Source organism: Branchiostoma belcheri, unplaced genomic scaffold (assembly GCF_001625305.1).
Source record: "Branchiostoma belcheri isolate BF01 breed outbred unplaced genomic scaffold, Haploidv18h27 scaffold1, whole genome shotgun sequence".
Classification (NCBI taxonomy): domain Eukaryota; kingdom Metazoa; phylum Chordata; class Leptocardii; order Amphioxiformes; family Branchiostomatidae; genus Branchiostoma; species Branchiostoma belcheri.
In genome coordinates, this window is record NW_017802379.1 from 1,641,994 (window position 1) to 1,666,982 (window position 24,989).

The following is a 24,989-nucleotide window of genomic DNA, read 5'->3' on the forward strand; positions in this document are numbered from 1 at the left end:
GTTAAGAATATTTTATGTAATACTACTTCATTGTGACAATGTATTGACTAATTTAAGAAACGTTACATGTAATAAGAGGCTTGTAAGAGTCACAGTGTTTAAAATAGACTTGTCATTTATTGATAATTTTGGTTTTACAAAAATTATAGAGCAAGCAACGTTATGTTGTTGTAAAAGGAAGCTCAGTTTTATTGTTGCTACTTTATTTATAGCATTTATCGACGCTCAGTAATTTGACAAGTGTCGTGTCGTTAATGTACGGAAACTACAAGTTTTTAGTAATGTCAAACTACTACATTCAAATTCCAATCATTCCCGGTCCTAGCTCTCATCACGAAAACAAAGTTCTGGAAACTGGCAACCTAATAAAATGATAGCGTGAGACTCCCGCTTGTTCCTGCTATAAACATTTCTACCTATAATAATCACGAGATAGAAAAGTACATGTATAGCTACATCTATTTATCTCATTTTTCTTTAAATTCAAAAAACAATTTAAGTCGAAACCCGTGATAACTACTTTCCTGTTGTAAGGGTTGTCTCAAACGTATCGCATTATTTCACTACGTACAAGAATTAAATCCTTTTCGTGAAATAATGGGATAGATGGTCACTATCTTATTAATTCACTAAAAGGAGTACCTAAAATACCCATCACAACAAAATAAATGTGACAAATAATCAAGTCTCATGTTATCGTGGCACATTTTACTACTGGTCAAAAACTGCTACGGGGACATCCATGGCTTCTCGGAGCGCATCCAAACGCTTCTTGTTGTAGCCATTGTCGAGGAAGGGAACGAAGAAAAGCACCTGGGGAAGGATAAAACTGTCAATATATGATCATGAAAACCATTGCATTGTAAAGGATGATGAATACGTTTTCCATTGGTATGCAATATCATCATATAACCAGAAGACGTTTTTCGACCTTTTTAGGGGTCATACATACGCATTCAGGTAACAAGCACATACGAGTAAATACGCAAGGCTTATACTACACTGCAGAGGACCCTAATTTTTTCAGGACTAGAACAGGAAACGCAACATTTTTTCCTAGGCCTTACCGTATTGATGAGAAAGCAGAGCGGGACCAGGGTCGGGAACAGGCCACTGGAGAAAGACGCAGCCTGGATAAAGTGACAAGAGACAATTTCAAGCCGGTCATTTGCTTGTAAATGCAGAATATTTACTTCCCTATATATAAACATATATTAGATATTTTCTAAAGGTGTTGCCCTGAATTTTTTAACGTCATTTTGAAGTAGTCTAGACCATTTTCCCGCAACGATTTAGTTATTTTACCTCTGCCTCTGCGCCCTCGGCCTGTCCCGGCCGGAACTCTATCTCCACCACGTCCAGCCACTCCGCCCGGGTGTACGTGAAGATCTGTACACGGTAACGTTCTTCATCCACCTGGCAACATAAAGGGATGGTGTTTCCACTCACGTGACTGTGACGTCACGAAGTGTCCGCCATGTTAATGGGTTAAACGATCGCGTCCGAAGAACGTAGTGCGCGTGCGCCTGCGCGAAATCTGGAACGCAGGGTAACGTACATACAAAGCAACGTGGAACGTGTGTATGCTATTTGTTGTTTGTCTTTTTTTTCAATGAACCCTGGAAGATTAGCCTTTTGGCTAAAGGGTATCGGAATAAAGAGAATAAAGAGTATAAGGTCGTATTCGTGTATATATGGATGACATTCCGTCTGTAGTTTTCAAATATTGTGTTGGAAAAGACATCGCATTTAACGGACGATATTTCGATGCAACGTTGACGATACATCCAACAGAAACAACAGTTTCGCGCTGGTGCAGTACGTTCTACCGACATGCTAAAGAATCGTGGTAAGTCACACCGATTCCGGTTGACCAATTCGAATAAAAAAAAAAGATTCTGACTTCACCTTGTTGACCTTGTGTTTCCTCCAGTAAGGACTGTCGACCTTGGCCTTCTCCAGCGCGTTCAGCAAACTTTTCAGACAATCCGGAGCCGTGGCGTCAGACTTCCAGCTGGAAGTGTAATAATTTTATCAAACGTAGTGTTGACAAATCTTGCACTCGTAGTACGAGTGCAAGATTTGTCAACACGATAAATATTCTATCTAAATTATTTGACCAAATTATGTTCAAAACTATGCACTTCGAACGTTTTCCTTTTTTCTCACATATTTGCATATTTGTGGTCAGCATAACTTAAGAAAGTCTGGATGGATTATGATGATATTTATTAAAGAAAAAAAAAGGCTTCCATTGCGTCGCTCCCGTGTTTACAAAATGGGTGCCATTTTATTTGTATACCGGGGGCGGGGCTCCCATACGGAACGAATGTAGGGGCCCCAGTATTTAAATGAATTGGTACCCATGCCTTCGGTGGCAGTATACAGGCTAGTTCATCCGCTTGTTGTTGAACTCACGTTTCCTTGTGGGAGTGTAGATTCCGGATTCCGGGCAGCCACATGGCCGGACGGATGGCGGCCTGGACGGGAGCCTGGAGGGAGCTCAGGAAGCAGCACGCCATGCCGGGACAGCTGCAGGGGACGCAGAAATGTTAGGATCGGTGGCAGTATACAGGCTAGTTCATCCGCTCAGGCCAGGGCTGACCTGGGTGCTAGACCGCCAGGGCCAATTATATACAGAATACATGTAGCTACACGGCTCCAGGGCTATCCTGGGTTGCCAGAAATTTTACCTGACCCTGGGAAAAGTCTGGCATCCAGGCTACAGACAAATTTATGTTGCATGTAAATAGAAATACGAGGCATGAGGATAGACACCAGTCTAGGTTCTATCCTAATTTTGTGTACCGGAGTGGGAGTCCCAGCATCATCCATCATGACTTGCTGGAGGAAATGTTGCTTTTTTTGGGCGAGCGTGTACATGTAAGGAGCCCGTAGCAAATCGGATGGCATCCAGCCTATTCTAAATGACCACAGCATGCATGTAAGTAATGGTCCGCCGTGTGATGGTCCTTTCAGTAGTGTCTATGCAAATCGGAACAACAACAGCCGGGATTTGAACCCTTGACCTTATGGACCAGACGCAGGGTCGCTCAAGCCAGGTTACTGCACTGGATGTCACGACAAGGCATGGTCAATGGAATCAAAAATCTTTACTAACAGGCACTGACAATAACTGATATGTTCCATAGTTTCTATACTTGACAATATTATTAGTATAATATGACGAGCTGTATAGTAAAATGTACTTACAAAGCAGGAGCACCAGAGTATCCACTGTAAATCAGATGATATCGGCGAATAGCAGTTCACAACTGTTATATACGCCTTTCCATCGGGTACTCTATGGTCTAACTAACGTCCGGGAAATAGATAGATACCTAGGTCACGCCGAAAGAGCAGATCTTTGACGGACTGTTTTTAAGTTCAGTAGAATAACGGGACCCGGAAGTGCCAGAGGAGAACTGGCGAAAGTAGATCAAAGGTCAAAGAAACAGAACGGACCGTACCATTATTCACCTACCCGTTTTTCCAACTGACAGATCGGCGCGTTTTGTGGAGCTCTTTTATTGTAGTTGCTAAAGCAATGATTTAAGAAAACGGCGTCTAGTTGTGGGCATGCATGTGGTGTTTCTAGACTATGTCCACGCAGTGTAGCAAAGCCCTAGCGAATTTATATTGAGCTGCAGCTACAGTTAAAACGTCCATATATACATGTACGACTACCGTCGCGCGTGTTACGTGGTTTAGTCCACTGGTCAATTATCAACTATGCTGTCTATCGAAGGTAAAAGGTAAGCAAATCAGCTACCAATTAACGAGAAGACAGCAGTACAGTGTTTACTTAGGGCTCGCGTTTCCAACACACTGGGTCACCGCTAGTCTTCTTCCGCTCCAAGCAGAGGTCCGAGAGGAAGTGAGTAGAGTAGAGTTGTTCGGCAGGTACTAGGTAGGAACTCCAGTTCCTGTTTGGGATGCTCCTCAGTTAAATTTACTGTCATCTCAGGTGTAAAATCCAGGAAAAACGCAAGTCGAACAAAATGGAAAAGCCGACAAAAGTCCAAGTAACCAGTAATATAATAAACTAAAGAAAAAAACGTCCGAAAACAGGTGTAGCTTGTAGGGTAAAGTTTTATCACTCTTATCGTGTTGGCTTCTTCAGCGTCCACAGGTTTGACGCTTGAGGGTCCTCCATGCATGGACGGCTTAACGTCCCTTCCGAGGGACTATCGTTAAAATAATGTAAATGTGTGCATCGAAAAGATGTTTGAATATTCCTTTTATTTTAGTTCGTGAAAATCTCTATGTCGCAATATTTTGGTTTTCTATCATGACAAATCTAATTCTATTGACTCTTATCAGATTTTTTTTCTAATCAAGCGAATGACATTATTATACCATCTGCCGTTTACAATCCACACAGTCCAATGGCTGCAGCGTACTTCGTTATGGATCATCTAAATTCCCATCATTGTTTTCCGCAAACCCATGACAAAAGGGCTATAATACAAACGTATTCAATTATTCATCTACCCCCGATATACTCCGACCTCATGACGTGAAGTGCTGCACGCTTCATTTTACGGGCTGGAGGCCAAACCGAGCAGACTCTATACACCAGACTGTAACAGGATTACTCGTCGCGCAGCAAATATTGGAGGAGAAAGTAATTGCACACAGGTAAGTGGTTTACCCTCGCCTGTCGTAATTCCCTTAAGGTTTCCCCCCCGCCCGTCCGTGCCAATATCGATCTTCGGCTGGGATTTCGGGCTCTCTCGCTGATTAGTGTTGGGGTGAGATAGGAGGCGAGCCATCGCGCATGCAAATAGTCAGTCTGGTTGCAAAAGGAGAGAGAGACCGTGAGAGAATATTCCATCGTCTGGTGGGTTCAGTAAGCCTAAACACTGCAGTACGTGGGTGTGAAATCACACAGGCGTTCAGTTTTACAGAAAGGTAAGTACATGTATGGATTTGCCGTCTGAAATACCTCGCAACGACGGTAAATTCACCTTCATCGCAACGTTTCATTTTGTAAACCGTTTTGGATTATTATAGCATCCGCCGAACAGAATGGCTGGTTATGATTGTACGTTATTCAATATGCATGTTTTGATTCTATTTCGGCCATTTTATGTCATTGCCGGGCTCCGTGGATGTGAAAATCGCCTTCCCACCTACGCCACAAAATGATGGGTATTGCGTCTGAGGCAATTGCAGACAGGTGGGGAATTAAAGATGGCTGTTCAGTGGCGGTTTGTGTTGATGTCTAGTCTGAACTGGCCGCATTTCGCCACTGTTTATTTTGTATCTAGGTTTTACGTCGCCACACAAGAACAAGCGGTGTCAAATGATGTCCTAGATAATGAATTTAGAATATCCAAGATGGCGTCGCTATGACGTCACGATGTTCATTCACGTTGGGTGCCCTTGAGCGCTTTCGGCCACGCCAATAACAGTGAAGTGATGAAAAACATGGCGGAAAGAACACATGATTTCATTTTTACAAAAGTGCATTTTGTCAAAGTTGGTGCAGTCTGAACGATAAAACTACAAAATTTTCTAAGGTTCCCTTTCCACTAAACGGCAATAATCGCTGAGTGACCTTTAATCGACTAAATTGGATTAATGTGATCCTTGATTTTATAACTGAAATATGGTTCACGATGTAAAAGTATGTTTTAAACGACCAAAAAAAAAAAACATTAAAAAGGCGTTCTTGGTCCACAAAGATTTGTTGAGCGATGTGTCAAAATTTTGCTGCTCAGTTGTCGCAGCCTCAGTGTAGGAAAGTTTGTCAAATCACCCCGAGAATAAATTGAACCCATGCATTAGTGTACACCTAAAACCCTATACACTGTTCAATTACTTGTTACCATGTTGGTCACGTCTCTATTTTCCAAATTCAGATATCTTGCTTTCAGACACGGATTTTGCTCCATCGCGCTCTTTCATCAAATATGGGCTCTCCAGGATATCTCCAGCAATAAAACAAAATCTGCGTATGTTTTATTTGGCTGTAAATTTGATTCATTACTTCGCCTGATTTGATCTCGTTCGTTATTCCTAGTAGTCGTTTCAATTTCAAAATGTCATCAGACAAATCAGCATACAAATTACGAAATAACATAACGTTTGGTGGTGCATTTTGTAGTTAAAAATCAGTGAATTTCCTCTCAATAGCATTTTCTAAATGGATGATTTCGGAAGATATAATAAACTAAAAAACATAAGGTACAACTAAAATTCTGCTAAAATCACACAACCTGCTTATTACATTAGAAAATTTTATTAGCCACTGCGTTTAAAAAAGAGGTCAAACCCTACATACAATAATGGACGCAAAATTGTACTGTAGACTAGATCAGATTTAATTTATCATATTTTCTCTGTTGATGTAACTTACAGCATGAATTTGAATTGAAAAAAAGAAAGAATTTACCGTATTTATGTGACGTGATGCATTGCACGAAAATTCCATTTTGCAGCACTTGAGGCATGAAATTTGAATTGAAAAAAAAAGAAACAATGAAAGAATTCAGCGTATTATGTGATGCATTGCACGGAAATTCCGTTTTGCAGCGCTGACCTCACGGGGTGAAGTCAAATTTCCCCGAGGCGGACATATCTGATCATCCTACAAATTTTTCATGCTATAAAATCGATAAAAGAAGCTCTTAGCCGAAGCCGTTCTGTAGTCAGTGGAATGCCCGAATGGAAAAAAGAAATCATAGTGATGATTCTTATCATAACCAATACACTGGAATAAAACTGTACAGTTTTATAAGGCGTTTCCATCGATATCCGTTGATCTAAAAGAAAGGATGAGGGTTCTGTTAAGTATACTCTTTCTTTTCAATGATGTGAATAACTGGATAACGACCGAATTATCCGTAACTCTGTTTTATTCCGGTGTATTGATTAAACATATATTTACAAGAATTATATTCCTGGATGAGTAACCTTGATAAACGCATTGTGATAATTGAATTTCGTGGCCATCTTGTATTTCAATATTTTGGTTTGAAGAACAGTTAAATGTTTACCAGTTTTTTATGTTTTCGAATATTTCTTCAGGCCCATGACAGCGCCAAATCATGTGGAACTGAAGTACGCACTTTGTGTGCTGTAAATACAAAAATAAATGATTTAGGAAGATATTAATGACATAATTTAGGAAGATAATGTGAAAGTAATTAATGATATAAAATAAACAATAAACAAAGCTAACTAATAACTAGAAGCTATATTACAATTATCATGGAAAACATTGTCAGGAAATATTATTATCAGAGGTTTATAATTGACAATATAGGAACTGCATCTAAGTCTAACATGAAAACACTGGTATATATTATATTGAAAAGAGGTGAGGCACACAAGCACAAGACCTTTTCAATAGCTTTTTATTGTGTATCAAGGTACTGCAAATCTCCGCACACTGTATTTTGATGGAAACAGAATTCAGCAACGACAACAAACAGGTTTTTGTATTTTTAGCGCCACATTTAACACTTGCGGTAACCAGCACATATCTAGACATCTTAATAAAGTCAGCTGATGAATAGACATCGAGCACTCTGTCTTCCTCCCCATAATTACACTACAGACGGGTTTGAATTATTTATAAGTAAACCCCAGTCGTTCAGCTGCGAGCAGACTTTTATCAAAGCGACTCAGGCAAAATATTTGAGAAACCGCATGTATGATTAAGGTGGGGCCGCAAAGGTGGAAAAATTGAATGAGCGTCATCGGGAATATTAGTTTTGCTGCCAGCTAGACGCCATACCAGCTGGCGAATTTCCCGGTGTACATGTACAATGTAGCTACGCGGTTTGGTCTGTATACCAGCAGAGGAGGTTTAAAAATCTACGGATTTCGGGCCCTCCTTGTTTGATGCACTAGTCGGTGAGCTCTTTTTTTTCGGAAGCAATTATACCAGATTAAACAAAATTTTAAAGACATTTAGTTATTCAATTCAGCATATCCCTTTATTATTATCATTTATCCTATAGCATGATGATGATGATCCTATAGCATAGCGTCCAAATTCTGACCAGAGCCCACGTGAGGTGGGTTCTCTAACGTGCTCGAAGAATTCTTATTTTCTCTATCTCTTAATATAGAAGTGTTATGCACTTTGAAATTATTCTGAAAAATTCTGCAACAACGACTTCGGGATGAAATATCTGAATAGATACCATCTTTCTTTCCCTAAGTCGTGCTCCGTAGGCTTCACTCGGCCAGGGTGTAGTACTGCCATTCGCCGCTAAGTGTCGTGACGCAGTGACCGCATCGCCGTGGATTCCCCCGTCAGCCAAGCATCCTCGGGCGCCAGCATGAATCCGCTGACAGAAGGGGGCTATGCCGCCGATATGGAAGCCAACCAGGCCAAAAGGAGAGACGGTTTTCGACTTCCGTAAGTTTTCTTTTGTACTTACCTAATCTAAGTACTGCTTATCCAAGTCGGAAACTAACGTAATATAGATATCATAGCATGAAAGTTCATCTGACCTTCAAATGTTCCTCATTGGACAGTCCAAGTCCGTATGAAGCTCAAATACGCATTTAAAACAGGATTCCTTCGACTTTTTCACGAACACATTTCCCGTAACAGGTGCCGTGCAGAAACGACGTCTTGCGAACAGAGAGCCAACTGCAGCCTTTAGAAATTGGCCACCTATAACGAGAATAAATTTCTATGTTTACGCTCGGCATGCTTGGTTTGATTCCGGCTTTGCTTGTGTTACTTCTGCCCTGTCCTGTTTATATGTTTAGGTGTGATGTAGTTTTCCATTACACGCTCCGTGGCTGGGCTTTTGGCAGGGCCTTATCCTGCGGTTTTCAGTGATTGACACTGGTTTACAGGTGGCTATCGCAATCAGAGATCTGGTATATACAATCAGAAAGCACTACGTATACACTGCACGAATTGTTGGGTCTTATATTACAGTGGTGAATGATGGTAAATGTTTGCTTTAGTTTAGGGCATTAGACTTACCTGGCAATTAATGACATCGACGCATCCATTGCAAAAGCTTAGGCAAACATTGTGCCGGATGTTCCGACTTTATTTATCGGCTTTCGTAAATCTCGATTCTGTGGTGTGATCCTCGCGTATCAAACTCCTAGGTTATTACGCCGCTCCCGTCTTTGATGACGTGTACAAAATACAGCGGGATTTACCAAAATATGGGACTCACATGTATTTATATGCAATTATACTATGGCACCTTTATACTATGTGATTTTCATTGGTCTCCACTCAGCCTTTAGGCTTCTAGGTGGACTAACACATACTAGTACTAGAAATTGGCCAACATATGGAACTGTATGTGATGGGCGTGGTGCGCAATTATACCTTTAGAACGGTTAGAAATGACACAGAATGCAATTATAGTATCCGGCATTGTAGCCGCGGCGACTGTTGCAGGGCTTCTCTTGCTTGCAGTCTTTTACATTAGGGCTAATGTAAAAGACTGCAAGCAAGAGAAGCCCTGCAACAGTCGCCGTGGCTACCGGCATTGCGGTGCTTTTGAACACCTGCAGCTGGCTGTACAAATACTGGGAAAGACAGACTCCCTATCCCCGACAATGCATTTCTGTAACATTATTGAGCTGTAAGCAAGCGTGGAAAGAATGAGGCTAAAGAAACAATCACCGCTGTCGTCGCCATGCCATGGCTCGGGAGACCTTCTATCCGGCTTTGGGGACATTAGCGCCGGTAATGCTAAGAAAATAATGGAATTTGAGCCAGACGCAGATTACAATTGGCGGGCGATGACAAAAAAAATGCATTCCTTGCGCGGAATCTACATATGTTACACCTGCAAAAATTCCGCTTAAAGTTTCAGATTTTGATTAATTACCGTGCAAAACTGCAGGTTCCGGGTATTTTTGCATTTGTTGGTAGATAGGTACCGTAGACCCGCATATCCGTTTGTTTCCAAAAATAGAATGTAAGCGTTAGAAGGAATATCATTTTTCACGCATAAAATCTTTTTTTTAAACGTTGCACTGCCCTGTTTAAATTCCTGTGAGTAAAGACGCCCCACCCCTCCCAAACAACGTCATGTTATATTTCAAGTTTATGGACCATAAAAAGACCTTGAAAAGAAACGCCAAGGAAAGAACTTTTGAAGCTAAACGTCAATATTAGAGGTGCACCAAATCATATTTTCGCCTACTCATACACAACTAAAACGACCTCCCTGGCGTAATAACGGATCTCCCCCAGCGCGACCAGCCCTTCATGATGCACAACGTACCGTCCCGCAGTACTTCCCTTACTCAACGCGGCTCTACCGTCACGGACGTCAGACCTTCTCCAAACAACGGCACACAATTACACGTCATGGAAACATTAGCGTGGAAAAAGCACGTCAAACTGTAGCACATACATGTCAAAATTGACCCTAACATGTCATGGATTCTATCAAAAGGATCGTGAAATTCCGGAGAAGGAAGGATGATGAGGAGAATATGCCGGGGAAGGGGGAGTACGAAAACTTGGACGAGGTGTCGACGCACGGGGAAGTCACCATAGACACAAGGAACGGAGACCTGCGTCTTCAACAGCTCGAGAAGGACACTTCGGAAGGTGAGTCGTCGTTTCTTAAAGGAACTATACTTGAGAAAGGGTCTCGTAGTTAACTTGGCATGGTGTGGTAGGACTAGTACCTCTGTTAAGCCGGCAACGCCCCTCCCCTCCCCAATATCAATGTTGGCATACAAAAAAGTGCCACATAGTTTACCTTGCGTGAATATTGATCTCTCTATTGTTATGACAGATCGCAAGAAAACCTTCATTCTATTTGGCTCAGAACGTTAGAGAGTAGTGCTACCTATTTACCTCCAGTACAACAGGTGTTTCATGAGTGATGACGTCATAATCGGTGCCTTGCGGTACATGTAAATTATCTACCTTAATTATGGCAATTAAGTGATTTGTGAACTGTACAGACTACAAATGGTACTAGGGTAAGGGAGAATACTATAGGTAGTCTTTTTTTTTTGGGGGGGGGGCAGTGCTGGGAAAAAAGATATGACCTTTGGGGATAATGTTACAACTTACACAGGTGGATTTCTTAAGAAATGGGCAGGGGCCCTTAATTTGATACCTACTAGGGGGACGGTATGTAGAGTATGCATGCTTAGGGTGATATGGACTTCATTCTCTGTATTCCAATTGCTTGTAAGTAAATGTTACTCCATAAATACTCAGGTTTTTACTCAGGTGTTTGTACAATGTACTTAAGTATGTTATCATTCCATTGATTTGAATATATGATTACAGGGTCTGGTAACCAGTAGGATGTGTGGTGTGATTATAAAGAACAGGGACCAATGTGCCCCTGGGTCAGTCTTCCTTAAGGCCTGGTTGAGTGTGGATACTAGTATATAATATGTACTTTAGTAAACCTGAAAAAGGTATTTCCTGGATGCTAAATATATGAAGGCAAGGTTTGTAGCAGTTGGAACAGGGACAATATTATTGAACCAGCTGTCCCATTCAAATGCTGAGAACACAATGGCTTTGCCCTCTTCTGTAAAGGCCCCTATTGAACCTACTTGTGAACCTGAAAGGTGTTTTGAAGAAAAAAACAAACAAACAAAATGGACCAGACCTGATTCAGACAGATTGAGCTCCTAATTTTTCTTCAAGATAAATTTTAAGATATTAGTAGTAAACTTTATTGATAGTAATGATACGGCAACAAAATATGCTTGGGAAGCATTTTGGTGAGTCTGTAGTATTGGGTACAGTTCCTGAGGAAATTCAAAGAGACATGCCATCAGTACTTCAGATCCTAGTCCATCATCATCATCATCATGCCTCTGGTTTAATCTGGCGAGGTACGTTAGTCCATATCACACAACTTAACAAGGGCCCTCGAGATTCAATTCCTTTTTATGCCCCCTGCATGTCTTAATGATTGGGTCGTCCTTCTTTTTATCTGACCGCCAGCTAATGTCTCCATGGCACTGTTAGTTCAGCATTGATGGACAATTAGGTGCTCTTACACTAAGTTAAACGTTAAACGTTATTTTGCCAGATCACATATCGTATCTGCCATCCTGGAAAAATTATCTAAAGAGATCTCGAATACAACATCCCCCCAGTATAATGTACTCTGAGGCCTGACTTGGATATTGATGTAATATTTACTACAGCGTTTAAGCGTTTGCCTTTGCTCCCTAGCACCATTATAAGGCAAGACCTCATTAAACATGGTACACTTAACATGCATTCATATGTACAAATGTACGTGCCTAGCAGGGCCCATGATGTCACGGCCAATTTAATCACGTTATAGAGTGTACACAATTTAGCACTACTAAGTATATACAGTTAAGCCACTGCTGTCTGTAAAGCTACCTTGGGCCTGACACAAATACAATAACAGCCATATCTTAACTTGTCAGGTCTAAATTTATCTTTCCACATTACAAAAGAACGTATATTACATTTGACATTTAGGGCTCCCCAGAAACTTAACAACAAAATTACAACGCCCTTATCGAAATACACGTTAAGTTAAGCCTGTGTAATACTACAGGTACTTCAGGTCTTGAAATATCACCTGCATACTTACGTTAAACCAGTAGAATAAAGTATTCCTGATGTCTACCTTCTACTGTACTAAAGTGCTAACCTGCAACAGTCTGGGTATGCAGAAAAAAGGATTTTGAGCCCTGTATTACAGCGACCATGACCTGCATACGGACCATCTGGCTATTAGGGCCTGTAGTCCCTTTCATCATTTTCCCACTAGCCCATTACCATTGAGAATCCTGTCTCTGAGTCAGTTATTATCACAGTACAAGTTAAAACCTATACAGCCAAGCTTATCCACTTAATAAATACTAAGTGCACATAGCCATAATATAGTTTCATGAACCCTGTCAATAGTGGTATGACCTTGGATGCTATTTGAGCTAAATGTTGCTCATCGTAGCCTCAGGACACTATAACCTCTTCACCCTACCGGTATGTACAACACTATAGACATTGAGTTAGAGCAGTGCGAAGTCCTTGGAACATGACTGTGTCATGTGGATGCCTAGTATTATCAAGCCAGAAAGTTCTGCAGTGTCAACTACATTGTACAATCATTAGCTTGTTGTGATGATGCCACGTGAGCAGAAAGACAGCGAAGGTAAGGGAGAAGACTCAGCCCAGCCTTCTGAGAAAACACCACTGACTGGGGACAAGACACACGTCCAGTTGTCTGCAGGTACATGGTAGCACTGACTGTGAACTCAAACAACTAGATTTGTATTGCCAGTTAAGGATTATGGAAGATAGTGTAAGACGGTACAAGCACCAATGTCAACTGCTCTGTTCTGAGTCCAAAATTATGCTGTTACACTTTGAACAATATGATATTTTGATGCTGTTATGTCGCGGCATTGTAAAAGATAAATTTAACCTTCAAATTTGGCCTTTTACAATTAGTCTTTTTACAATTTTTCTTACAATTTGGCCTTACAGCAGCGTCACATTTTTTTGTAGGCCCTTTAATGATGTTATCAGATTTCTGAGCAGGCTATTCATGACTGAACCCTTGTACGTATACCTAGTTCCTCAATTACCTGTCCTGATCATTGCAGGACAAGGACGTTAAGACAATTGAGGATGAAAATTTGCATAGTGTCTGACTAACCAACCCCCAAACTTTTTGGCAATAAGACATTTCATACAACACACTCAGGCTATTATAATAATCATTATGTGATCAACTTTGCCTTACTGTCTATAGCTAGGTTCTGCCGGGTGAAACCCCCAAAGCTTGTTGTTCAACCTGTTTTTCTACTGTCTAATAGCATCTAGTTAGAATAAACCATGTCTGAATAGTCAATAGGTAAACATTTGATAAGCCAGATGAAATTTTTCTTATTAGATTGTACTTGTCTGTATTGGTAATTAAACATAAACATTAAACTTCCTGAAAATCGTTTGCCATATAGGTAAGAAAAAAAGCACTTATTGCACTTATGAGTCCATACACCAACTCACGCATCGCACCCCTTTCAATGATATTAAGTGTAACACTCCCCTAAAACGAGGTCCCCTAGGCTAATATTGTGTTAATTCACAAGACTGGATTCATACCCGTGGCAGCCATCTTGGTGTATCCTTACCAATACCATATGCATACCTTTATCCATTGATAAACGACAAGAAGTCAGCTACCGTATTCTTCCTTTTGAATGGAAAGATTGTACCAGCTATGGCTCTAAGTCCTTTAGAACAAGTAGACATCGAGGATGACAATGAAGACATTTTTGAACCGCTGTGTCTCCCAGGAAGGAGTGATTCAGAGAGAACCCCCCTCACCGGTCCCAACAATAAGCCCTACCTTGTATCAGGTAGACAGAGTTTCAGATTTTATGCTTTTAAGAATCTTGCCATAACATGCTTGACTCTTAATACTACTTAATACTGATGTTATGCTGAACAACTGTTGCATTTCACATGTCCAATAGCCAGTGTAGGCCTATACAGTTGTTGCTTACCTTTGTGTACCTGTTTTATATTGCATTATACTCAATTGCAAGCTGTGAAACTCTTACGTAGGTAAGGATGAACAGGTGCAATATCATGGTCTCAATTATTTTATTTCAGGAGTTTAGAGTGATGTTGATAAGAAGACTACTACCGGTATATGTGATGGTTTAAGTGCACAATAATGGTCAATACTTTTCAAGTTGTTCAGTCTTGTTTCTATTTGTCTTCCTGCTGCAGACACCTTTACTGTGGAGGATGCTGTGGAAGCGATCGGCTTCGGGAGGTTCCAGATCAAGCTGTCTGTCCTCTCTGGATTGGCTTGGGTATGCAAAGATTTTTGAAAAGTTTTTTTTTTTTATGTAACTCAACACATCAACAGAATGTACTGAACCTGCTTGAAACCCAGATTTTTCATATCAATTTTTTATCATTATTGTCGTTATCTAATCAATTCCAACCTTGTTGTGATGGAAAATTTGAAGATTTTTGTCTCTGAGTCATCCCTTTCTGATTGTGTTACAATAGACTTGTTGTTTGTGTTTAGATGGCGGATGCGATGGAGATGATGATCCTCAGCATCCTGTCTCCCCAGCTCCTCTGTGAGTGGCAGCTCAGCAGCTGGGAGGAGGCTTTTATCACCACGGTAACGCCACGCCCCTTGTCTGAACAACCTCCCTCTCCACTGGTTGGCTATTATATCCAGAACTGTGCATATCTAGTTCCATGCCTTAATGGGCCATGGTTAGGATCAGGCATGGTTCTGGATAGTCTAAATGCATATCCAAGGATGTAAATTTGTTTGAGGCAGTCAGTTCTGGATTCACATGGACTATGCAGAACTGTGCCTGAGCAAGGTTCTGGATAAAGCACGGTTCTTAAAACTGGATAAAATTCATTAAGCATTAATCTATTTTGGTTCCTCATCGATCACAATCTTTTACTTGATATTTTAGATGATCTGGACCCTTTGTCTTCTTTGGAATACCATCAGCCATTGATGAAATCGTAACATGCAGGACAAGTTTATAAACATTGTAAGACACATCAGAATTATTGCTGAATCCTTGCCCTTCTTTTCTACACCCAGATCGTATTTGTTGGCATGATGGTGAGTTCATCCATGTGGGGAAACATCTGTGACAGATATGGCCGCAGACTGGTAAGTTACTACTAAACATTTTTTTACACCATTTTGCATTGCAAGCTTTTCCACAGTTGGCTTTTGACAACTATAGATATTTTAGATGAATTGTAAAATTGTATGATATAATTTCATTAGCTAAATGCTGTTGTAATTCCGAGTGGAATAAAGCCGGATGCTTTGAAAGCATTGTACAATTGTTAGTCAAGAAACAATACTAAAAGTCAAGAGACCTGTAAGTTAATAACATAACTCTATCTTCCCAACATAGAATATGATCTGTAATTAGATCCAGGCCTGTCTACATTGTATTCTTATCAAATTAAGACTGTGATGATCAAACTAAGATAGGGCTAGCTAGAAAGCATAAAAAGGTTAATGCAGGAAAAATTGGAGCTGTGCAGGTATAAATGTATTTCTGATGTCCCCCCCCCCTCCCCCAGGGTTTGTTCTTTTCGGCAGTGTGGATATTGTACTACGGTATCCTGAGTGCTTTCTCACCCACCTACATCTGGATAGTGCTGCTACGTGGGATTGTAGGGTTCGGCATCGGAGGCGTGCCACAGTCGTAAGTTTTTACTGTTCCTTTATTTCTGTTTTTTCCACATTAACATTTTAAGAACTCATTTTAGCATGCAAAAAATATCTAACAGTCATAGTGCTTCATTTAGTTGGCTCAGTTTGGCTACAATATTGCTTTTCTACCACACTATCAAATGAATTTTTAAATTGTACTTCTTTAGTAATGTCTGTCCCTGGTGCTGAAATATGGTCACTAACATAGTTGTTGTAGCACACAAAAATATCTAACAGTCATTATAGTGCTTCACTCATTTGGTTTAGTTGGGATACAATTGCTTTTCTACCACACTATCAAATGGCTGTTCAAATTGTATTTCATTGGCAATGTCTGTCCTTGGTGCTGAAATACAGTCACAACTAAATACAGTCACTAAGAACAGTTGTGACTGTGCAGTTGTTGTCCACAGTCCCCATTTTCATCTCCTCCCACATTAGGCAATAATGGGTTGTCCCTCCACTGATGCCACAGTGCCCTATTGGTTGCTATAGAGATGACATTATAGGTCATCATGAGCCAGCAGGCATTACACTAATAACATAATCACCAGGGCCCATCCAGCTGTACACGTCTGTAGGCATGGAACATCAATTATTCATCATGAGATGTTCTGGACACAATGTTTTAAGGATTTTGCTGAAAAACTCGGTGGAAAGACACCAGTTGAAAGACATTGTTGTGTCCTTATAGGGACATGATGGTATGAAAGAAAAAAAATGATGAAAAGTATCATAACAAGGCAATCAAAGAGAGACACAGAATTAGAGATGCCTTGTTCATGTAAACAATGCTTAACTACAGACTAAAAGGACTTTGAGGTCACGTATGCTGTGGGGAAGTGGAATATGCATAAAATTTGTGATAATAATGAATGTATGTCATTGAAGAAATTCACAATTTTTTTACAGAGTCACACTGTATGCTGAATTCTTACCACGGAAACAGAGAGCACAATGTGTGGTCTTCCTCGAGGTGAAAATTTATCTTAATATAGTCTTATCTTAATACAATCTCTATAAGCATAAGTGTAAAAGAATAACATTGTTATAACAGAATAACAGAATAACAATACTGCATTAGCAGTCTTTGAATTCACTGTTTTTTTTTGTACCTGGAGAACTATGAAAATTTGCTTACATTGTATGACAATTACCGGTATATTCAAAATCCATCCAGTTGCTTGAGAAACTGTTTTCTAGTCTATCTCATTAGTACCTTTATGTCTAACCTTCATCAATGTGTCTGTTACCAGATCTTCTGGGCCATCGGGACGTGTATAGAGGTTGTTCTGGCTCTGGTAGTCATGCCCACCCTCGGCTGGAGGTGGCTCCTCATCTTCTCTGCAATACCCTGTGCCATATTTGCTGTGAGCTGCAAGGTAGGTCGACACATGACCTCTGGCCTCATGCCTCATGGCCAGTTGCCGTAGTCTACGCTTCTCAGGAATATAGAAATGTTCAATCAAGTAAACTATTATAGACTCAATGCAATGCTTGTGTCTGTGTCCTCCTGCAGTGGTTGCCAGAAAGTGCTCGTTACCACGTGGCGTGTGGAGAATCAGAGAAGGCACAGAACACTCTGAAGAAGATCGCACTGGAGAACAACTCTCCCATGCCGCTGGGGAGACTGGTGCTACCAGAGGCTACGGTGAGACCTTTAACACAGTTAACAGTTCAATTCCCTATGTTCTGATACCACTATGTTCCAACATCCCTATGTTCTGACACCCCTATGTTCTGACACCCTTATATTCAGACACACAAAATAACTTAGTTTCTAAATATTGTGACTGTCCTTTTTGTTCCAGGAGAAAAGAGGGCAGTTTAAGGATTTGTTCACTCCTCAGCTTAGACTAACAACTGTCCTGCTGTGGTTTATATGGTAAATTATGCTCTTTTACCTTTTTGAATATAGTAGGTTGAAATATTTATTGACGAGGAAGTTATAAAAGAGGATACTTCATATTGAGTATCAATTGTACATAATTGTACAGCCTATGTTTTGTCATGTACCATTATATAATGTTGGTAGTCTATTAGTAAATAAACAGCTGTTCATTTATCGTAAATTACCTGATTTTAAGTTGAGAATTTCAAAACATTTTTCAGTCATTGCATGATGTGCTAACTTGACAGGTTCTCCAATGCCTTCTCCTACTATGGGATAGTTTTGATGACGACAGAGTTGTTCCAGGCTCAAGACTCGGGAGATGAAAGCTTCTGCAGTAAGCTATTTTTCTTTGTCTCTCATAACCAGTCAGCCCTTAACAGGTCAAGTAAGAGCAGTGTTAAACCGGACTGTAAGGTTTAATCCACTACTTTTTTTTGTTTTTGTTTTCGAAACATGCAATCACAAGACGTGGTGACGGCACACTCAAGTTTTTTCAACTTATAGTAATGCCGCCACCAACACAGGGACATTTACACCTGAGCGAAGTGAGGAAAGTCGTGTAAAGTGCCTTTCCCAAGGGCACAAGATCGGTGGCATGTCAGGACTTGAACCCGGGGCCTCTGGTTCCGAGTCGAGAACGCTGCCGCTATGCCACACGACCCCACTACTTTGTTTGCTAAGTGGCAGGATCTTTAACGTGCTTAAGGTGTGGCTGTCCTCCACTTTGAGTTGAGGAAGGAAATAGGTGTAAATGCCTATCTGTGGCCTAGGCTATATAGAGAGATTTAAACCCAGAACCTTTAGATTCGAAGTCAACAGGTCTTAGACCACCTAGACACCATGTCTGCCTGTTTCTTTTGTATCAGATCATCCTGTAGCAGATTCTTAACTTTGAATTTTGTCAACGGAACCCCTTTACCGGTAGCACAATGTTTGAATGAATGAATCTCTTATTTCAGGATTATAGTGTACAACATGTACATGTACATACGACAAGGAACATTGACAGTTAACTACACATAAAGCAATCTATATACATTTAAAAAAAAAAGAGTTTCTGAACTGACAATTGGATTTTAAGTTTTTTTTACAATCCCATTCATTTGTTTTGGTCGTTTGTGCCATTTGCTCAACTTTTTTCAATCAATTTCTTCAGGTGCGAGCCAAGAAGGCCACGAAGTGTTTAAGTGTTACGCAGGCTGCAAGTATCTAAATACAAAAGACTACACAGACCTGCTGTGGACAACAGTAGCTGAGTTTCCAGGTAAGAGACTGTGGTTTGCGATGTAATTTATAGGGACTACCTGGCCAATGTGACCTAACTTTTTAGTGGTCCCTTAGATATTCAGTGAGTTTTTCCCACTGACACAAGCAACAATTGACGTTTATTTTTCTTTCCTTTTGCAGGACTTTTAGTGACCATGCTGATTATAGAGTGGTTAGGAAGGAAGCGCACCATGGCTTTGCAGTTTGTGATGTTTGCCTTCTTCACATTTCTTCTCCTGACCTGTGGAGGAAGGTAAGTATAAGGCCACACCAATATTTTAAGTCCTTAGCCTTCTGACATTTCGAGGTGAAAAGTTAGCAAGCGGACATCAGGAAAAGCAAGACAATTACAGTTACCTCAGTACCAGGCCTTCAGAAGCGGCTGAAAAGAGTATAAATTGGCCAGATAGACAGATAGGCATGCAGGGCAGTTGGTCTACTAGAGGACTACAGTTTGCCACTGTGGACTACAGTTTGCCACTTTGGAGTACAGTTTGTCACTTTGGGCAAACTGTACTCCTTTATCCACTGGCATATTATCTGTCTACATGTATTTGGCTGATTCGTCCTCTTTCCAGCTGCTTCTGAAGCCTGGATATAATGTACGGTAATATTAATGTTTTTCATGATTTTTTTCCTTACCCAGAACTTGGTTGACCATCTTCATCTTCATTGCGAGAGCCTTTATTTCTGGAGCATTCCAGGCTTCTTATGTCTACACACCAGAGGTAAGTGAAAGTATATTAAATTAGCTTGAATAACAGTTACTGTCCTTCGGTGTCTTTAAACTGCTATTTCCTAATATATTTTCTGCATTTTGAGGGGCAAACTTTAATGATAGACTAAGCCTAGTTCAATGAAATCTCTTTCCATATCGTTACACACCAATTTTTGTCCTTCAAAGATGACGGATTGGGCAAGATTTTGATGGTTAAGATTCTGTCAAACGATGGCAAGATTGACACTGGCTAAAATGATGCATCTATGTTTCTAAAATGTTGCTGCTTGTTTCCAGATCTACCCGACAACAACAAGAGCCCTGGGGCTGGGAACCTGCAGTGGAGTGGCTCGACTGGGAGCACTCATCACACCGTTTGTCGCACAGGTTTGTGTCTGTCTCAGAATTACTGGAAATTACTGCTTTGTTTCTGTCTCAAAATTACTGCAAATGCAGAATCTTTTGCGGCACTTTTTGCCATGATCTGTTACCAGGAAATCACAAGTTGAAAAGACAATGAACATCTGTTTTGTCAATTGTACTGTACCAGACTTGTTTCATCGGTGGACTTAAACATCCTCCTTTTTGCCTCCTTGTCTGCAAAGAAATTCCACCGTCTAAGTAAATGTATACTGTAGCTGTTTTGGAGGTTTTGTCTGTCTGCTTGCGTGTGTTTCCATAGTTATTTGAATACAGGAAGTAAGGAGTGAAAGTGGTGTAACTGCAGAGACAAAAAGACTGAATTTTAATTCCAGTTCGATGATAATTCCAGTTCAATTGCATTCAGCATTGTTTGTAAAAAGAATTTAACAATTCTCCTCCAACAAACCACAGGTGATGCTGAAATCCTCCATATACGTGACTGTATCAGTGTACGGGACCATCTGTCTACTGGCTGCTGTTGCCTCCATGCTGCTCCCCATAGAGACCAAGGGACGGAGCATGCAAGAGACTGGACAGACCACACAACCACAACCTCGGTGAAACTGCATGCCAGAGGATAGACCTACAGATGAAGTGTATATATTCTGGAGCTGTTTTTTTTTGTTGTTGCTTATTTATTGCTCGGGAGCTGTGTATTTTGGATCCTTAGCGTTCGAACTCACAAGTTGGCATCATCATGAACTCAACGTTTAGGATCATGTTAGGTGCACAGTAGGGCTGCGTCCAAAATACCTGAACATTAATGTACAGGTACTGTACCTGAATAGGCTTACATGTACACTGGCTTAGGCCACACCAATTTAATTTCTTGGTTAACGGATTTTTAAAGAAAAATAATGGAGCGAGCGGGCGAAAAAATAATAAAAATAAAAACAGCCCTAGGCATCCTATTATGGCCCAAAATGGTACGATAGGAGCCATGAAGTCAACATACCAGGCTGGTTCAAAATTTAAGCAATGAATTTTGAACTTCGAATGATACCACTGCATTGAAAGATAGAATAACTTTAACTACTAGGATGAAAAGGACTGTTTTCAACTGTTCAGGGCAAAATATGAGCATTTTGCAGTTGATTCTGAATTTTTATTTTTATTTGCAAATCAGAAAAAAATGAAGCGGCGAATCCGTTAACCAAGAAATTAAAATGGTGTGGCCTTATCTGACTTGTTTTGTTACTTGTCTAGATATGTGATATTACTACCAAAAAGATTAATTTAGCACGAAAAAAAAAGAGGAGAGCATTGTAGTATTTGTATTGAAATCAGCACCGTCTTTGAATTGAGATCCTCTCAAGTTGAAATCGTGGGTTCTCTATGTAGGGTACTAGGATTATTTAGGATTACTATTCTGTTAAAGATTATGTATGTTACTTCTTCATTAAATTGTTCTGGCACAGGTATGCAGCCCTAGTGCACTGTTAGCACACATTGTCAAATGCTGTTAACTCTGACACATAGACAAAGAATCATGACCTTTGTGCAAACACTAAATTTACTCTTGACATGACATTCTTATAATATATACTTGATTTGTTGCACATGGATAACCGTGTACAAATGGATGAATTGGTTTATCATCAAAAAAATGTTGTGCTAAGCTTATCTTGGCTTGGCTTACCAAATCATAGGGAAAGTACTTGGTATTTTACTCATACCCACGTATTTAAACATTGGGGTGAGGGGACAGGGAATTTCTGAAAGTCCATTGCACATGTATACGTACAAACCCATCTATATTTCGTGGTGTAACTAAATGTATCGTGCAGAGAAAAACACAGTTCAATAGGGTTACTCAATGTTTACTTGTAATGTAAGGCTTAAAATGTATATTTTAGGCCATTCTACCTCTTGATTTTGTTGTTAAGCCATTGAATAGACTATCTGAAATGATGTACCTATTCTAAAGAAAAATATGATAACTTATGAAATGTCAAAATGTGTAATATAAGAAGAACCAGGAAAAATACAGTTGTGACTGTGATATTATGTATATAAAAGTCATGTGCTAATGTTTGTATATGTTGAGAGGTAATTTTGTCAATGATACTTGAGAAGACTAAACATGACAAATTACAAACTAGCTACACGGTATCTGTATAGTCATGGGAAGAAGAAGAGAAAAAGATATTTTAGATATGTAGTAATGAAGTGGTGGAATGAGGGTTTACAAAGTGAGAAATTGATGGATACTGTTAAATGTGAAATTGTACTGTACAACTGTGAAGTTTATCTGATCATTATGGAAGAACAAAATGTGGCAAACTTGTGCACAATCAAGCAGAAAGTGACGTACTTCAGTTTTGATTACAATACAAGTGGCTTTGAAGAATCTTAATAGTCTGTACATGTCATGAATGCCATGTTTCTTCATGTCTTACACAGTTTAACACTGAAATAAGAAACATTCACAAAGAATTCACTGATGTTATTTTATATGCATATTCTATAATTATATTATGCATTTTCCCATGATCAATATAGCATTGATACTGAAGACAGAATATGAGATAACCTGTGGTACTATCTACTTCCTCCCTTCTATATGGTTATACCATTTTGACCCTCAATTCAACTTTCTTGTCAGTCTGTGGTTACACCGTTCCCCCTTCACTCTCCGTCATGCTACTGTATTCAAATAACCATAGATACATAAGCAAATATACACAAAACCTCTATAAACTACAACTGCAACTACAAGTAATGTTACATATGAATGCTGCACATCATACTACGGTATTTAATATTATTGCTTTTCATGATCATGAGGTATCATACGTGATAATGCATTGATTGTCAACAATTAAGCTATAGAGAACTCTTTAAACAGTGGGTTATTAGACAGCATGCAGATTTCGCAGTGTTGCTAATGTGGGACTCAAAATTTTACAGTACTGTGTACCGTTCCATCCTTTGGCAGTATACATGGTTTGAAAATGACTATGACTTGCCAGCAGAAAACTTTTAGATTATACAAATAGTGGCTAGCTTGGCAGTCGGAATCCCACAGATGCATTGTACTTGACACAGTCTGACAGATGTGGTTGAGTCCTTTGGACTCAAATTGGAGCATGCCTGCAGACGCATTGTGCCTGCACAAAACCCAGATTTTTCATGGTTTTCCTTGGATAGTTGGTCCACATGGAATCATAATTTTGCCCATTGATATCTTTTCTGTCACAACATACAATCTTAAACCAATGTTCTGCCAAAGTGCTATGCACAACACATTACGGGTTTGGTACAGGGGCAGTATGTATAAGTTCTGCCGAAGTGCTTTCCTTAGACTACTTTGGTTGATTTACTGGGCCTTCTCCTTGGGAAGCTCCCCCTGGCGCCTGAGGAAGTAAATGCACCCCAGGATCGCTCCAAGCACCAGCGGCACAACAAAGGGCTCTCCCAGGACAAAGTGAGTGTAGGTTGCTCCACACATGATGACAAACAGGATTCCGTTGCAGACGGTTTTCAGCTCGGAGGGAAAGAGGATGATTCCGGGGCCAGAAATGAGCTCCAGGCTCCCAACAACCTGGCGGTAGAGCACGGGAGGAGGGCGGAATCCTGTGATGTCGGCCAGCGGGAAGATTGGAGAATATGTAGCAAATTTGCTGACCTGTTGGGAATAAACAAATATAATCATTAAAATAAAACTTGAATATTATTGTATTAGAAAAATTAAACAACCTGCAATTTTGCAGACTAAAGAAATCAGGCTAGGGGTCCAAAAGTGTTTAGAATTTTGGTGTTTACTACATACTGTACTTGCTAATTTTGCATGTACATGTATTTTCCAAATTGCATGTAAAATGTTTGCCGACATGCATTCCTGTGTTTATCATATGGGTTTAGATCCAGATTTGCAAAAAGTATTTCCCAAATGCAGCAGAACAAAATTTTGACATTCTGCAATATTGCAGATCACTGAAAAATATGTCTCTAATTGCATTATGTAATATAGAATGTTCATAAATAATCAATTTCTAGTCTTTATTACATTTTCAAAATACCTGAAGTCATTCTTCTATTCATAATAATAGTACACTGAACAATATCTTTACTTCAAGTATTTCTTGTATACAAAACTCCACATAAGTGTACGTAACGTTACATATACATGTAATACATGTATTCCCAATAGTATTAGCAAAAACTTGACCAACAGGTTTATTATGGGTGGGAGGGGCGTTCCAAAATGCAGACAATTCAAAAGTCTATGGCAGGAATTTGGACAGTTTAGAACTTAGTGACGAGTTTTATAACTCACCATTTCCTGATGAAATTCTGGATTCACTGCCGGGAAAAGCTTGACGGAGCCGGAAAAGGCGAAAACAAGACCCACAAGCACCGAGAGAACGGTTGCAATTATCCCGCCAACAGACGCCATGATGCTGTTCAGGGTTGAGTGACCCCTGACAAATGACACCTAGCGATAGTTGACTAAAGTGCAAGTATTGTATTTTAATCCAGAACCATCCCTATTTCAAAC

The 24,989-nt window shown here is 40.1% G+C and overlaps 3 protein-coding genes across 4 annotated transcripts; 1 reads left to right on the plus strand and 2 right to left on the minus strand.

Moving 5' to 3' along the window:
• Window positions 1-694: 694 nt before the first annotated feature.
• On the minus strand, window positions 695-3,361 carry LOC109463658. The gene is made up of 6 exons (XM_019760515.1): window positions 3,214-3,361; window positions 2,419-2,532; window positions 1,909-2,014; window positions 1,306-1,416; window positions 1,068-1,130; window positions 695-813 (listed from the first exon to the last, which is right to left on the minus strand). The coding sequence occupies exons 2-6, from the start codon at window positions 2,520-2,522 to the stop codon at window positions 712-714; spliced, it is 486 nt and encodes a 161-aa protein (XP_019616074.1). The 5' UTR covers window positions 2,523-2,532; window positions 3,214-3,361; the 3' UTR covers window positions 695-711.
• Window positions 3,362-8,180: 4,819 nt separating this feature from the next.
• On the plus strand, window positions 8,181-21,291 carry LOC109463405 (synaptic vesicle 2-related protein-like). Of its 2 annotated transcripts, XM_019760223.1 has the most exons (16): window positions 8,181-8,377; window positions 10,401-10,558; window positions 14,708-14,793; window positions 15,015-15,113; window positions 15,558-15,629; window positions 16,055-16,179; window positions 17,100-17,163; window positions 17,444-17,569; window positions 17,707-17,838; window positions 17,999-18,072; window positions 18,327-18,415; window positions 19,238-19,345; window positions 19,489-19,600; window positions 19,994-20,075; window positions 20,363-20,452; window positions 20,900-21,291. In XM_019760223.1, the coding sequence occupies exons 1-16, from the start codon at window positions 8,298-8,300 to the stop codon at window positions 21,047-21,049; spliced, it is 1,647 nt and encodes a 548-aa protein (XP_019615782.1). In that variant the 5' UTR covers window positions 8,181-8,297; the 3' UTR covers window positions 21,050-21,291. The 2 variants fall into 2 exon arrangements, with proteins under 2 accessions (XP_019615782.1, XP_019615791.1); XM_019760232.1 differs by lacking the exons at window positions 8,181-8,377; window positions 10,401-10,558 and adding an exon at window positions 14,041-14,331.
• A 692-nt stretch (window positions 21,292-21,983) lies between these two features.
• On the minus strand, window positions 21,984-24,981 carry LOC109463708 (transmembrane protein 35B-like). Its single transcript, XM_019760561.1, has 2 exons — window positions 24,768-24,981; window positions 21,984-24,116 (listed from the first exon to the last, which is right to left on the minus strand). Exons 1-2 carry the CDS (start codon window positions 24,885-24,887, stop codon window positions 23,808-23,810), a joined length of 429 nt encoding a protein of 142 aa, XP_019616120.1. The 5' UTR covers window positions 24,888-24,981; the 3' UTR covers window positions 21,984-23,807.
• Between the last annotated feature and the right edge of the window lie 8 nt (window positions 24,982-24,989).